This window comes from Hesperophylax consimilis, chromosome 2 (assembly GCF_061612785.1).
Source record: "Hesperophylax consimilis isolate HC1 chromosome 2, BYU_Hcon_1.0, whole genome shotgun sequence".
Lineage (NCBI taxonomy): Eukaryota > Metazoa > Arthropoda > Insecta > Trichoptera > Limnephilidae > Hesperophylax > Hesperophylax consimilis.
The window spans coordinates 2,827,755-2,845,485 of NC_142837.1; the positions used below are offsets into that span (position 1 = coordinate 2,827,755).

The following is a 17,731-nucleotide window of genomic DNA, read 5'->3' on the forward strand; positions in this document are numbered from 1 at the left end:
GTTGGCTACGAGATTTGGTGTGTTGCTTCCTCCGAAGGCTACCTATTTCGAAGCAATGCCATATTCCTGAGCATCTGATACATCGGACCCCGTATTAGGTCAGAGATTATCCGTCGTACTGTCTATGATGGAATATATAGAGTTCCCCGCACGCTATGAGCTATTTATGGACAATTTCTTCACATCTCACCATTTGATATGTATCCTGAAGGATAAGAGAATGTGCGCTACTGGCATATGTAAACCAGTTCGCTTCCCTAACCTTGAAGCTTCAGGCAAGTTTAAGACAAGAAAATAATTGCCTAAAAGTAACATTTTCTTCTATATTTCCCTTGCGCATAGCGAACATTTACCTAGAAGGTGAATTTGATGCGGTGGTAGACGTAGAAAGCCAAATCCTCGTATGCCATTGGTTAGGACAACCGTGAAGTAACAGTGGCCACAAACTATGATCGAATGGAGCCGGTAAGTCAAGTGCAGAGTTGGCAGAAATTGAAGAAAGACAAAAAAGGCAAAGTTTTGAAGGAAACATGCAAAAAAAATCGGTTGTCTAGTGTGCCAACACGAAATTATAATTTGGGAATGGGTGGGGTAGACCTTCATGATAATGGTATACAAAATTATCGGGTCAACATCTGGTCAAAGAAGTGATACTGGCCTTTATTTGCATCTTGCCTGAGCAGCACTCTTTTAAATGTATGGAAGTTGCTATGCTTCTTTAGGAAGTACGAGCATGATATGTGAAACTAGATGAATAGGCGACAGAGAAAACCTTCACAGAAGGCATTCTGTGTGGAAGTTACCTGTACTCTTTTATTGTCTTTTCTAAATCAGGTCAATACCGGATTCGGAGATTCTCGTGTGAAGGAAGAAGGCCATGACGCAGAAGATGGGAATCGTGTGCGTCAAATACAAGAATTTCATTTGACATATTATCGTGGCGAATCTCGAATTTGTTGTGCTCTATGTAAAAAAAATTCAACAGTCTATCGGTGACGGGCCTGCAACCGCGCACTTCATTTATCGTATCACTTTATTTTTGATTTGGTTACTTTTCCTCATTTTACAATGTTTTTTTTTTAATATTGAATTTTTTGTTATTTTGCGCATTTTCCATTTATATATTTATTTTCATTGAATTAAAAACAAAGGCAATTATTTATTTTATATTATCAATATAATTCATACAGTTGACTGCATTTTACCCATAGTTGACATAAATTTTGCTGAGGGGGGTTACCTCCAAGAGTTGCGTTTAGGCATCAATTTTCTAGACGCTCTGGCGAGAGGACGGGCTGGTGGAAAACTCTAAAACTGATTTTGGGCTCTTATTTAAGCCTATACTATCGGATTATAATGATGATTCAAGTTTATAAAAATAAAAATAAAATCATGGAGGTAATGGGTTAAATGTCATTTCACTTCAAGTGTGCTTAACTATAACAAACTTAAAAACGGTAATTCAGTATTAGCGATCATGTTCTTAAAATTATTTCTACAGTGTGCCTTACCTTACCTTACCAATACAGATCTAATATTATAACACTAAATATACTGTTTATACCAAAGATATTAGAAGAACGAGATATGCTATGTTGGCCGCCGGACCGTAGCCGGAGTACTACCTAATTAGGGTACTTTGAACGGTATCGGGACGTGTACGCACAGAAATCTGTTCTATGTATTAGTGCGGATACCTTAGCGCAAGCGAAGGTGTGCAGTAGTATTGGTGAACAAAACCGGCGACACTCGGCAAAACAATTCCACACAGTACGAACTGCGCATAGCACATCTCGTTCTTCTAATATCTTTGGTTTATACGAAGTGATGACCAAACTAAGAATAACAATAACAGGAGTAGAGGACAAAACAAGAATATTAAAACTAAAACATAATACAAAACGGGAGGCAGTTTGTGCTCAGAAATGAGAATCTTCTGAGCAGACAAAGGTACAATAAGGAGGAAACCGAAACCAAACAATTATCGCAAGTTTTAGAATATGGCTTATTATAAAATATTGAATAGAAGTTGAGATTTATGATATTTTGTTTTTCAAATTCAGCCAAATTCTGGAGATTAGTAAGAGCTGAGGGAAGTCCATTCTATATTAGCGGGCCTGTTACACCAAAAGAGCGATCATAGTAAACGGCTCGATTTGACCTAGAAAGTTTGATTAGACGATTACTAACATTTAGATTTGCTAACCGTAGAGTAAGCTGTCTATTGCTTAAGTTTTGTCGGACACATGGTTACGATATATAGGCTAGCGGCATTCCTTGCTATGCTTTGAAAAAAGATAAAAAAATAAAATAATATAAATGACGAGAAATGCGACCGGTCGGTGGCCGAGTTGACATCGCGCTTGGTGTAAATATTGTCAGCTTATTCGTAACCCGGGAATTTTTGTCTTTCTTTTAAAAAAAAAATAAATATATATATAAATTTATAGCAGATCTTAAACTCTATTCTTTCAGGGCATCGAAGACCGTACAATAAATAAAAATAAAAATAAATAAAAAATAAAATTAGATTCACCAAAATTAATTCTCGCCGCAGCATTAAAAACTGATTGGATTCTTTTTATTTGTTTCTGATGCATTCCAGCATAAATATGCACTATTGTAATAATACGTGAGACGACTAAAAATTCTCTTCTTTAGTCTAACCTTTAACTCATCTTCAGGTTGGGGTTTAGTCAAGCTCTTTCCGCGAGAAAGTTTGAAAAAAATCTGATAGCTAGGTCCCAAAATACTAAAAAGTTAATAAACTTATTGGTATGCATATCAAAAAACGCGCAGTACATCATTCACTCAATACTTATCTTACATTATGTTTTGAGTTTCTAGCAAAATTATACGAATTAAATAATTAACGTTATAATATGGAGAGGTTAATATCAATTATGGAAATCACGATATAATTTGTTTCATAAAATTGTTAACCATTCCACTGTTTCTCGCGAAAAATTTACTAATTAAATAATTAACATTATAATTTGGAGAGGTTAATATCAATTATGGAAATCACGATATAATTTCTTTCATAAAATTGTTAACCATTCCACTGTTTCTCCCGAAAAATATACTGATTAAATAATTAACACTATGATCTGGAGAGGTTGATATCAATTATGGAAATCACGATATAATTTGTTTCATAAAATTGTTAACCATTCCACTGTTTCTCGCGAAAATTATACTAATTAAATAATTAACATTATGATCTGGAGAGGTTAATATCAATTATGGAAATCACGATATAATTTGTTTCATAAAATTGTTAACCATTCCACTGTTTCTCGCGAAAAATATACTGAATAAATAATTAACATTATAATCTGGAGAGGTTAATATCAATTATGAAAATCACGATATAATTTGTTTCATAAAATTGTTAACCATTCCACTGTTTCTCGCGAAAAATATACTGAATAAATAATTAACATTATAATCTGGAGAGGTTAATATCAATTATGGAAATCACGATATAATTTGTTTCATAAAATTGTTAACCATTCCACTGTTTCTCGCGAAAAATATACTGAATAAATAATTAACATTATAATCTGGAGAGGTTGATATCAATTATGGAAATCACGATAAAATTTGTTTCATAAAATTGTTAACCATTCCACTGTTTCTCGCGAAAAATATACTGAATAAATAATTAACATTATAATCTGGAGAGGTTGATATCAATTATGGAAATCACGATAAAATTTGTTTCATAAAATTGTTAACCATTCCACTGTTTCTCGCGAAATATATTGTTGCTGGGGAGCCGGAAATGCAGGAAATAATTGTAATTAAACAACAGATGTTTTCCCATTTCTTACAGTGCGCTCAAACGAAGCAATTTTGTTTATACTTGTATCATATCATAGTATTGTAATAATGAATTAAATAAATAAATTATTATCTGCACGGGACGAGCCAAAGCTCAGCGGTTTGTTCTGAATGTTTGCCTGTGTAAAGTTCGGTCTACACTGAAGAATTGTAATTAAGTATCTCTAAATGGTATTCTATTTTAAATGAAACTACATAGTTTCTTCAGAATAATTTATTTGGGATGTCTCTTTACAAAAGGACGGCATATTATTTTGGATCGTTGATAAGAGAATAGGAACGAACCCACCAAATACGAATAGAACCTTCCTACAACAGCTAGAAAACATAATAGGAAACATTGATATTAAGGAAATCATCTTGATACTTGGAGACATTAATTTAGACTTATTAAGTGAAAACGAATCAATAATTCTGCTTTTTATGGCAAACTACGCTCTAGTGAAATGTATAAATAACATTACGAGGGATGCAGTGCTAAATACTGCGACGTGTCTGGATCATATATATGTTAGAGAAAAAGAGAGGTCTGAAATTGGCTCATGCGTATGTGAAACAAGGATAGCAGATCACTATATTAAATCCGTGTCTATAAATTTTTGTACCAAGGACAAACGTGAAATATTGCATGAATACAACACCGTACTATTATTATTTTTAAAACTGATTGGAACTCAATTCACACTCACACTGATCCTAATATCATACATAAAGATATTATATCAAACTTTAAAACAATCTACGAAGAAAATAGTATCACAAAATTAGTTAAAAACAAGTATCGCCATAACCAGAAAAAGTTCGATGAATAATTTTCTCATATAAAATATAGAAACAAGGGATAAATTATGGAGAAAATATAAAAAAATTCCAACAAACAAAGAATGTGAAAAAGACTACAAGAAATACAGGAATAATTTAAATAAACAAATATTACAAACAACAAAAAAAACTACAATAACAAATTCAATAATTGTTTCAAGGATATTAAAAAAACGTGGAGGAAAATAAAAGTTTAGAAAACGACTAATTAATTTGCAACATATAAATAAACTATGTTTTTTCTTGCTTGATGTGGCTCCTACAAAACATCTTGAACTTTCCAATTGGGGCAGACTTTAGGTTTTCCGGCAGCACGTTATAGTATTTCATCCCTTTATATAATATACTATTCTGAGTATTCGCCTTGTCCTTTTTTGGTAGCCTGTCCCCTTTTTGCTGATTTCAGATTTTCATTTATTTATTCATTTATTCATTTTTTGGAAATCAACAGTTTACATTTTTACAGATTGTACATAAGTAAAATAGCCAAAATAAAACCAATTACGGATTTCCTCCTTGTGACTTTACGTAAGACAGCATTAGAAGAAATAATTAAATTTATGAGAAATGTGAAGTTATAATTATATAAAATAAAAGAATTGTATAAAATAATAGAACAAAATAATACAACAAAAATATAAAAAATAAAGGAGAAAAAAAAACTAAAATTTATATAAAATAAAAGATTATCGATACATTGGTAACCATAAGAATACAAACAATATTGTGCATATAAATCATATCATAACCATAACCATAAGAAGACAATTGTGCATGTAAATCATACCATAACAGGATTATAAATATATAAATACTAGAAATATAAACATCAGAAACATCAATTCAAGAAACATCAGTGAAATACTCTTTTAAGGTCATTTTATATTTACTAAATAAATATGGTACCGTGGATCATTAAAGATTGAATTGTTAAGCCATGTTTCACTGAGACATATAATGTCATAGTTGTTTAATAATACATTTTGAAGAAAAATATGTGTCTTGGTTCTGAGACCTCTTAAGTTTTGATAGTATAATTCTAAAGATTCCATTGTATTAAGTATATAGTGCAGTTAATATAAAGTTGCTGGAAAGTTAGTTGATGGAAATATTGTATGTTTTTAGTTTTTCTAGATCATTATAATTATTTATGCAATGGTGATTTGTGTTTTCATTAAGTCTTACATAAATTTTACAATTTTTGATCCAACAGAATTTGAATTTATTAATTTTGGTAAACTCTCTGACCTTTTTGTAGAGTACTTTGTTTTTATGAGTTAAATGTTCATTTATATAGATCCGTTGTTTTCCATTAAAGTTAATATCCTCTGCTGTTAGGCCCCTTCTTGTCCGGATTGCTGCTATGATTTCGTCTTTCTGTTTCCTGCCCTTTAGTTTTACTATAATATTCCGCGGTCTTCCTTCAATCTTCTCCTTGGGGGTGACTCGGGTGGCGTATTCAATGTCGTCGCTTACTATATTTAATTCTGAATAGATCCTTTTGATAATCTCCGTCAGGTTCTCTTGTTTTTTTTCTGGTATCCCAATGATCTCTATGTTATTAATGCGTGCGTGTTGTTCGTTAGCATCTAATTGTTTTTGTAATTCTTTAAATTCACTTTGTATTACGGCGTTTTGTTCCAGAGTTTTTTCAAGGTTGTTGTTTTTTTTCGTATCAATTTTTTTTTCTAGAGTTAATATTTTATTTTTTAATTCCTCGATTTCTTCTTTATACTCGTTTCTGATGATTTCCAGAAATTGTACCTTAAATTCTTCAAACTTTTTGTCAAGAAGTTGGAGGAGTTGGGTGTCCGTAGTATTTAGTGTTTTTGCAGTTGCTCGTGTAGTCATTTTGGCACGAAATATTAATTAGTATAACTTCACTTCACTATTAAAGCTATTAAAATATAGATATTTAGATTTTAGCTAGAATTTTTATTTTATTTTGAGATATTTCAAGAGTGAAATAAAAACACGACAGCTGTCATTGAATGTTATTGTTGTATTTGTATACGACTAATCTAAGCAAAGGTTTGCAATTGTCATTTGCAAATGACTAAAAACGGCATTTTGAACCACATATAATTGATGAAGTATACGCATCACGTATAAACCAAATATTTTACTACAAATGAGAATAACTTTTTGTCTAAACGAAGATAGGTACCAATGTCGAATATTTATTAAAGCAATGAATTTATTCCAGAGGTAGGTACCTACCTAGTTGTTGAGAATATATTATCTAAAAATATGTGTGTTATTTGATTACACCATAAAAAAAAGAAATATAATTTGAGTATTTTTTAGTTCTACTTTAGATGGTGTAAGATTGGCTTGTAAATCTGACTAAAGCTTATTCTGTTGCTCGTAATTTATACGTCACTAACATTCAAAAAACAAAAATATCTTACCATGTAACACGTGGAGCATCACACTTGACGAATTAAGGTTGGAGATGGAGCAACTATAGTTGCCCGAGTCGACTTTTCTTGCACTGGATATTGTAAGAGAGCCAACCTGTTAAAGGAATAAAATACACAATAAGTTTCTAGTAAATGCTACTAATAAACACATAGTAAAAATATCAAGAATTTTACCCTTTATTATAAGGGCGAATTGATAAAATTAGTATGTATTAGAAATTGCAAAAATATATACCACTTTTAATTCTTTCCGACCGGACCAGTTTCGGAAAATCACATTAATCTTCTGACTGGTACATTTTTGCTTACAATTGTGGTATCAATACCTAATTTGTTTACTATCATTATTATCTATTCACAATATCGTGTCGAAATATATCTTTTTTACTTATCTAAATTTTAACAAGACTTTGCTAAGTAGATCATGCTAGCAGACAATTAACAAATAAAGTACAAATTCCCCTGGCCGGCCCTGTGCAGGCGCAATTGGGGCTGTCCGCTTCGGAAACAGACTTTCCAAGGCGCTGTTAATACCAAACATCTAATTAAGAGCCCTTGAGGTGTTTACTGGTGCCAGGCGCTTTTTGGCCCAAGACGGCCCTGTAAACAACGTTTTAATCAAAAATGTACATCTCTGATGATGGACGTGATTGTCCGGAACCAGTCAAGTCGGGGAAAAATATAAGCGGAGAAAAATTTAATATTTCATATTTTCAGTTCAATAAAAAGACATTATACTAGTACATTTAAAAAATACAGTAAATATATATTTTTTATACAAACCACTTACGCGAAAGGATAAAATAAATGTCTTTGATTATTTGTCTAACTGACTATTAATCAAATCATAACAATTACAAACGAATTGCATAATTCAATTCCAATTTAAACTTAAACAAAACAAAAAAATAAATAATTGATTTCCACTGCCCTTAAAAATATTCAATGACCAAGTAAAGCGCCCTTGGGGTGATTTTGCACAAAAACGACGCTATACAAATCATCCCAATATTAATATTATTAAGGCACCTTTATGACATTCGTGATGAAAGTAAAATAAATTAAATTTAAAAAAAAAAAACTTACAAATGAAAACGTAAAAAACACACTAACAAAACGACTACAACGTAAACAATAAAAAAAACGTAAACAAAAACACTCGCCTAAAAATCATGATAGACTTTCGATCATAATAAAACTTTTGATAACATATTTTAAAAATGTACTCACGAAGATATCAGAACTTTTTCGCTTTATCCGAATACTCTGCAAATTCATATTGCATTGAGAACACTCTCCTTATCCCGGTACCAGAAAACGTAGACGGACTCTTCCAGGAGGTCTAGCACGGATGATCGATAAAGCCCTATGTCAATACAATATTGACTTGATTCGTGATCTATGGTCAGTAAGTAACTTTTCCTAGCACGGTCAACGATAAGAAATTCCCACAAAAAATCCGCCAAATCTCCTTGGCTGTCAGTTTAACTTGGGTGACTATTGATATACGCAAATTTTTAAACAATATAGTTTTCATGCAAAATTACTGATTTTTTAATTAACTAAGCTCGTAGAATTTAAAGACGTCATTTTTGCAATCAATTGAATCCGTTCAAACTTGGGACGAAATTCAACACTTATTTCGTATATCTCATATTAAAGCTAAAGATCTCATTGACTTAAAGTAACCCAGTTGCGAATAAAGACCTCATTAAATAATTTAATCCCTTTTCAATGCTCAAAAGTAAATACAGAGTGCCAATGCATATTTAAGTTAGTATTTCAATTCTAAACTTCCAATTTTTTAATATTTGTACGTATATATGTGTAACTTTCGATGATTCGGAATGTCAAAATACTGTAGTGTTGCCAGTTTATATCAATAACCTTACAATATTTTTTTATTTATAAGCACATGTTACATGATTAATACATTTATTTAGAGAAGATACATTAGAGCACCATATTAGACATCTGCCTGTTTCATGGTGACCAATGGAGGATAGTTAGTTTGAATTTATGTCTTGTGTTAGCATATTTTGGTAGAATTATAAACAAATTTGAAAATTGGTAAAAATTTTTTTCAATAACTCACAAAATTGCCAAAGTTTTTTTTTTAAATTAAACACAAAAAGTAGTACACATATGTACACACATACATTCACATACACACGCACATATATAACATACATACATGCACACATACCTGTATATACATGCATATATGCATATAAATACATACACACACACATAAATGTACTTACATACACCTCTATCTGAGTACGAGAAGCAGGTTACCGACACTATCACACTCAATCATCAAAAAGTCCCCACGCGCCTTCCTGAAACTGTCGTATTTGGCAATTGACTATATTTCTATTGGTAAATTTTTGAAGATTTTAGGAGCAAGAAAATTAAATTGTGACTGTCCCATTGAGGTTCTTGTTGCAAGAATAATATAGTTGGATGGGTTGGAATATCTTGTGTTATAGGTTGATTTAAAAATATCTACATAAATCATCAATATAAATGAGGAAAAGTGTATGACCTAGTACACTGCCCTGAGGTACACCAAAATTGATGCTGGTTGGATGAGATGGTTAAATTGATGGTAACTTAACACATTGCTTTCTATCTATTAGGTATGATTTGAACCAATCAAATGCCTTTTTTTTATTCCGATTTTCTGTAGCTTAGCCAGAAGGATTTGATGAGAAACTGTGTCAAATGCCTTAGCTAAATCTAGAAATATTGCCAAACATTTATCAGCTTTGTCTCGTGCTTGTGTTATATTATATGATTTAAGTTCCAAAATAGCTGAATCTGTATCTATCCCTTTTTTGAAGCCATACTGGTTTGACGAGAGAATGTTGTATTTTTTAAGATATGTCTTTTTTTTACTATTTTTTCTATAATTTTTCAATGTGATGGCAATATAGAAATAGGTCTGTAGTGTGTTAAGTCAGTTGGGGTTCCGGTCTTAAAAATTGGTTGAACTAGTGCAAGTTTGAGTTTTTTAGGGAATATACCTTTAATAGGACTGAGGTTAATAAAATGTATCAATGGTTGGATTATAAAAGGTTTTTAGTAAATTTGAGGTTTTGTCATGATTGCATGAATGGGAGGGCTTTAATTGTTTGATAGTTTGTGAAATTTCTGCACAGTTAGTTTGGTCAAGTGTGAGTATATTATCTGTTTCACTGGTAGACTGATTGATTATCAATTACAATTTTGTATTATATCATATTAACAACATTAGCATAAGAAACTATTTTGGCTTACCTCATATTTAACCTCTTGTCTAACTCATTCTGTATAAAATTGCTGTTTGTTTCTTACAATAAATAAATAAATTATGTCGGCAAGAGCATTTTCATAGCTTGATGCCTTGTTTAAATTTTATGATGCTAGTTTTTTGCCGATATTTGCCGTTTATGTGATTCGTCACAATGTCTGGATGGTCGTTTAGAGAGATATCCTGGCCGTTGATATTTAATTTATTGAGTGGTTGTGCAGTAGGGTGTATCGATTTTCAACTTTTTTTTTGTGGTGTATGTGTGTAAGGGGGACAGCATGAGAGCGAGACAGCGAGTACGAGACGTATATAAGAGATCGTATGAGCGGGAATGAGTCTCTCAGTCCAGAACCGTGATAGTCTTCTTACAAATAAATATTATAATACAAGCTTTGTTATTATTGAGTATGTAGAGTTAACATACGTTACAGTGGCGCAGCACGGTAGTTCGTAAATTATTAAAAGTTTACGGAGAATCAGATGATTCAAGAAGATTATTCGAATTTTTGGTGATCACAGTATAGTCTGGCGCTTTTGGGCGTTGGATCGCTAAATTTTGAAGGAAGAAGAAGAATAATAAAAGGCTATCAAATTGGAGAATTCACACGCAGCCGAGGCGAGCACGCAGATCGGGCCGGGCAAATTGCGCGGTAAAAACGCAATTTTACACGTGTGTGGGAGCCGACATTGCAAAATTTTGTCGAGAGTACACCGTTACACGGGGTACGCAGAAGATCCAGGATCAAGATCGGCATCAAGGGTGAATTGGCCGGAATCCGGGACCGGGGTTCTGTCGCTACAGCGGGAAGGAAGACCTTGGAAGGTGATCGTGTCCGCAGCTGAAGGGAGACGGAGCCAGAAAAGGGTGCTGAGACGTTGGTGATTCACAGGCTCAGGGCAGGGGCTCGGAGCATAACCTCTGGAAGGGCTGAGATACGTATATTTTATTCAACTTGTTTCAGTTCTTCTCCCAATGGAGGCGATTTGTAAGAATTTGGGGACGTTCTGTTACAGAACGGGAGACTGGTCATTGTTCAGGGAACGATTGGATCAGGCCCTCATTTTAAATGATGATAAGTTGTTGTCACCAGAACGCAAAAGAGCATTTTTGCTGAGTTGCCTCACGGAAGAAACTTTCTCTCTATTATGTGATTTATGTTTTCCAAAAAAGGTTTCTGTTTGTTCTTTTGAAGATTTATGTAAATTATTTGATTCACATTGCAAACCAGTTAAAAATATTTTTGAGTCTCGTGAATTATTTTATAAATGTAAACAGTTTCCTAGCGAATCCGTTAAAGATTACGCGGCTAGATTGAGAGGGTTAAGTTTATCTTGTAATTTTGAGCTGAGATTGGAACCATGTTTAAAGGACATATTCGTTATTGGGATTTTTAATGAAAAATTGAAACACAAGCTATTCGTAGAGGCAATCGATACTTCTTTTACGGATTGCATTAATCTAGCGGCGACGTGGGAACATGTTGTGGCTTTTAAAAAAGTAAATCCGAATTTAAATGTTGTTCATAAGGAAAGCGAGTATTTCCATAAATCCAGGAAAGATAGTCCTTCCAGGAATAAAAATTCAATGCGGAGTAAATCACCGGTTAATGGTACGTTAAAAACTTGTTTTTTGTGTGGAAAAAAAATCATTTGCAAAGAGATTGCTGGAAAAAAATTTTGTGTAATCATTGTAACAAATCGGGTCATCCTAGTAATTTGTGTAAATACAATAAAAATTATGTAGGTACTAAAAATAAACGGTTGAATTCGGTGTTCGTGGTTAATAATAATGTGGGGCCGGAACCCACATATATAGATTTGTTAATTGGTAACATAATATTGCCGGCGTTGGTAGATACGGGGGCTGCGATTAACGCGATACCATATGAAGTGTATTTAAGATATTTTGTTTCTTACGATTTAGAAAAGTATAATGTTCATTTGTCAGGGTATGACGGAACGCAGTTAAATGTTTTAGGTAAAGTGAATTTAGAGGTGTCATTTTTAGGTAAAAGTGCGAAAATACAGTTCGTAATAATTAAAAATGGTAATTCTACAATAGTTGGTAGAGATTTTTTACAAGTTTTCGGTATCGGATTAAGTGGAATAAATTCTGTAAAATTCAGTGAGATTAATTGTGATAATCATCTTGTTTTTCGTGAAAGTTTAAAGAAGAAATATGCTCATGTTTTTTCAGAAAAATCGGGTAGGCTTAAAAATTATGAGGCAAACATTGAAGTTAATTCGGACTTTAGGCCAAAGTTTGTAAATCCGAGGCCATTACCTTTTAGTTTACGTGAGAAAGTAGAGATAGAGTTACAGAGAATGTTGCATGAAGACATTATTGAAAAGGTAGAAATAAGCGATATTGCAAGCCCGATTGTTGTTGTAAAAAAGAAAGACGCTTCAATTAGGATTTGTACTGATTTCAAAACAACATTGAATCCTATGTTAGCGAAGTTGAAATACCCACTACCTCGTATTGACGATTTAATTTCATCTCTGAATGGTGCAAAATATTTTGCTAAGATAGACTTACGAAATGCATTTGGACAAATTTCATTGAACGAAAAGTCTAGAAAATTATGTGTGATTAGTACGCATATAGGTTTATTTGCTTATAAAGTATTGCCTTTTGGCTTAAGCACGAGTCCGGCCATCTTTATGCAAGTCATTACGGCGATAGTTGGTGGACTTAGGAACGTTCGTGTATTTTTAGATGATCTACTTTTATTTGGGAATTCTAAAGAGGAATTATTTTCTATTTGTGAAGCAGTACTTAGCAAGCTAAGTGATTGCGGATTAACTATTAATGAAAATAAGTGTTCTTTTCTAGAAACAGAGATAGAATATTTAGGTTATAGAATTTCGCAGAAAGGAGTTATGCCTTTAGAAAATAAAATATATGCTATTACCCAAATGAGTGTACCGAAAAATGTTTCGGAACTTAGAAGTTTGCTGGGAGTTATTTCCTACTATAGGTCTTTTATACAGAATGTGTCAGGTATTTTGTCTCCTTTATACCAATTGTTGAAAAAAGGGATAAAATTTGTATGGTCTCAGGAATGCAATATTGCGTTTGAGCAAGTTAAGAAACTGCTGACGTCAGACAATATTTTGGTGCATTTTGACCCACAATTACCTATCAAGCTAATTACAGACGCGAGTGATATAGGTATATCTGCTATTATATGTCACGTATATGAGAATGGCATGGAAAGACCGATTGCATTCGCTAGCCGTTTATTGTCAAAAACGGAATTGAGGTATTCCATTCTAGATAAGGAAGCGTGTGCAATAATATTTGGATTAAAAAAATTCTTTCAATATTTATATGGTAATAAATTCGTTCTAACTTGTGATAATAAAGCTTTGGTACATATTTTGAACACTGAAAAACAAGTGCCAATACTAGCGGCAAATAGGCTACAGCGCTATGCGCTGATTTTACAAACATTTGACTATAATATAGAATATGTCAAGTCGGGTGAGAACAAAGCGGATTTCTTATCTAGGTTGCCGGTCAATAGTAATAATAATTTAAGTGATTGTATCGACGAGGTCGACGGTAGCGAATATTTCTTAAATTATATTGGTAGTCTGAACGTTGATAAGATTGAATCGGATTTTTTAAATATAATTGAGGCGGAAACGACAATTTCAAAAGAAACGATGAAGCAGTTTTCGATTAAAGATGTAAACATAGCAACCATTATTGGGTTCGTAATCAATGGTTGGCCGGATAAAAAGTTTTTAAAGGATGACTTGTTAAAATTCTGGTATTTTAGAAATAAATTATCGACTTATGACTCGTGTTTATTTTATAATAATAAATTTGTGGTTCCGAGGGAATTAAGGGAAATCATATTGAATTTCATACATCAATCGCATTTAGGTATTGTTAAATCTAAAAATCTTGCTCGAAATTATTTTTTTTGGTTAGGGATGAACTCAGAGGTAGAAGCAACTGTGAAGCAGTGCGTTCGATGCTTGGAGTGTTTACCCACTCCATGTAAAGTTGAGTTACAGCCGTGGCCAATCAGTGGATTAATATGGAATAGATTGCATATTGATTTCATGGGACCTTTTGGTGGTTACAATTTTTTGATAATCGTTGATGCAACTACAAAATGGATAGACTGTCACATCGTAAATAAAGTAGATTCGTTTTGTACAATAAAAGTTTTGAAAAGATTATTTTCTAATTTCGGAATTCCGGAGCAGATAGTAAGTGACAATGGTACAGCGTTCACTTCAACAGTTTTTAAGGAATTTTGTCATAATTTTAATATTAAATCGTTGACATCTCCTGTCAACCATCCAGCTTCTAACGGACTTGCCGAAAATGGGGTTAAAACGGTAAAGAATTTTTTAAAAAAAATTATGATAAATAATAAATTGCCTGCTGATTTTGAGGATAAACTTTTAACATTTTTGGTTGATATTAGGAATACGCCTTCTATGTCTACGGGGATTGAACCTAGTAAATTAATTTTGGGAAGGAAAATTAGATCAATTTTTAATACAATCATTCCAAAATTAGATAATGTTGAAGGTCAAGGTTTTAAAGGGATTGATAACACGATTAAAGATAAGATGTTATTGAGTCAGCAAAAACAAAAAAAGTATTATAGAGGAAAAAAAATTAAAAAGCACTTTGATGTTGGATCTAAAGTTTTAACCAGGGATTTGAGAAGTGATAAAAACAAATGGATATTAGGAGAAATTTATAAAAGATTGGGGAATAGGGTTTATTTAGTAAAAATTATGTCTACAGGACAAGTGTGGAAACGCCACCATGATCAAATTTCAGAGAGGAAGGTTAGGTGGGGGGAGAGTGACGGGTCTGATGATTTGCTGGACCTGGGTCCACTCTCGGACGTGGACATGACCAAGTTTCCTAATTCCTCTGATTTTTGCAGGTCACCTACACCATGGGAGGGGAGGTTACGCCCTCGAGGACAACGCCCATGCTACACCGAATGAAGAGTCAAGAACATACATAATTACATATAAATTGGAAATTAAATACATAATGGAAATAATTAAATATATTTGGCTTATATAAATTTGTAAAAATAAAAAGATGTAATTATGATTTAAGTGTGGGGGTGTGGTGTATGTGTGTAAGGGGGACAGCATGAGAGCGAGACAGCGAGTACGAGACGTATATAAGAGATCGTATGAGCGGGAATGAGTCTCTCAGTCCAGAACCGTGATAGTCTTCTTACAAATAAATATTATAATACAAGCTTTGTTATTATTGAGTATGTAGAGTTAACATACGTTACAGTTTTCAAATTCCAAGTTGAAAAAAATTTGCTACTAGGTACCACAACTTACCACAAAAAGTTTAGGATTTTTAAAAAAATGTTTAGGTCTCCCGCACAAGGCCTAAAGTTTTAATTTTTTTTTTTAAATGTCAAATTTTTTATAAATTTAAAAAAATAAAATCGTAACTTTTGTGTTTATTTCAAGAAAACAGTAATATTAGGGCATAAAAATAGGTAAGAAATGATTTTTTTTTATAAAAAATGGATTTTAAGTCTCCCGCACAAACCCTAAAGTTTATTATAAGTTTATATAATTTTGAGGAAATTTTGTAATTTCGTGTACATTTATATGTACCATGTTTTTTTTAAAGTTTAAACCACCGGAATTAATTTTACTTTTCTTACAGAAGGCATAAAATGAGACAATATATATTTACATATTCATATATACATATAGTAAAAATTTATACCACATATATACTATATATATAATATGTTTTATACCTGAAAAAAGATAGTTGGACGGTGTAAATTGTACGAGAAAGGTGTTGAAAGAAACTAATGTTATTTGCTATTACTGATGTTTATTACAAAAGTGTAAAAGATTATAACATGTCATAAAATGTAGTAAAATAACTAAGTACAAAATGTTGCTAATTACTTTCCATACGACATGAGTGGCAATTTTCTTGTTCTACTGCAAATTTACTGACTTGTTTAAGTATTCGTCTTTTCATCTTGGCTTCAAAACCTTAAATCAAAGTTATTTATAGTATTTACATAGGCCTAGTGAAACTTTTTTAAATGTTATTACAGTTCCCAAATAAAATTTCAATTTAATATGGAAGACAGTATGATAATGACGTTATTTAGATACATTATAACTACAAAATAGTCGAAAAAAACTAACTTAAATTCTAATCCTTTGCAGAGGTTTTGTACTGGCTCTTGGAACGAACGTAGGTAGCTCTTTACGGTCTTCCAGTCTGGCACGGATAAAACCATCCCTTTCGATCAGCATACACACTCGCTTCGAAGCTTCTGTGACTTCCTTGACAATGTGTTGCACCGCTTGAGTGTGAGAAGGAATTCTAAATTCAACCCTTTCACTTTTGCCAGTTTCCGCAATTGACTCCAACTCTTCTAGGCTCATAACAGTAACAAGAGGGGGTTCGGTTACTGAAGTGGATTGCCAGTCAATCATATCTATATAGTCTTTGGCATCAACATTGATCTGAGGGGGTTTAAATACCCTTACCCTTTTCCTTTCGGTTGCGCGAGCTTTCTGGATTCTCTTATAAGCCAAGACTCTGATATGTTTTCGTTCATCGAACAGCATAGCTATCAAAACATGCTCTGGGTGAGCCATGAAAGCATTTCTCTGTAACGTTGCATGGATGACTTTTTTTAGCTCATCTTCAAAGTAATTGCTGGAAAGAATCATTTTAAAAAAATGAATGGAAGCTTTCAAGATTTGGGGATTGCACTTAATTGAGAACCATGGTGGTATGTAGACCTTTATTATGAACTCTGCAAGCTTTCTTAGCTGAGGGGTCAAATCATCGGTGGCTACATACAAACAAAGCCAGAGTAAGCCACCTGGCGTGCGAGATGTTGCCGGGGTTTCGTTTGGCCAACTCTTCTGTACATGTGCCTGTTGATACAGCTTTGGATATTTTGTACAGATACTTTTGGTCTGTACTCAACTGTTTAAGGTCAAACTTTGGTATATCGCTTTCAATTGCAACAAAATTTACATTTCCAGATTTTGGCAGCTTAAAAGTTGTTTACCAATAGTCCCACTAAATGTGTTCGGTCCAGAAGTTGGTCCATCAAGTGCAACCATAACTTTTCTCAATGGTAATTTGTTCAAATGTAGTAGACACACAACTGACTGCAGTGACTGTTCTATTTTATTTTCAAATAAGGTTATAACTCCCTTTGAAGTACCTGTGTTTGTTGCCGTACCATCACAACCGATAGCTTTAAGTGTTTTCAGGTCGACAGTTTTTTCTTCACAATACTAAACTAGTGATTTAACGATTTCCTTTCCTGTTCCATATAAAGGAGTT

At 32.9% G+C, this 17,731-nt stretch overlaps 1 protein-coding gene across 1 annotated transcript in view; it reads right to left on the minus strand.

Annotated features, from left to right (window-relative positions):
* The window catches only part of LOC149425623 (zwei Ig domain protein zig-8-like), a 168,910-nt gene that overhangs the window by 12,377 nt on the left and 138,802 nt on the right, over positions 1 to 17,731 (minus strand). Inside the window, exon 7 of the mRNA XM_089645893.1 lies at positions 7,080 to 7,185. Coding sequence (XP_089502019.1) covers positions 7,080 to 7,185 — 106 coding nt within the window. The remainder of the gene's footprint in view (positions 1 to 7,079; positions 7,186 to 17,731) is intronic.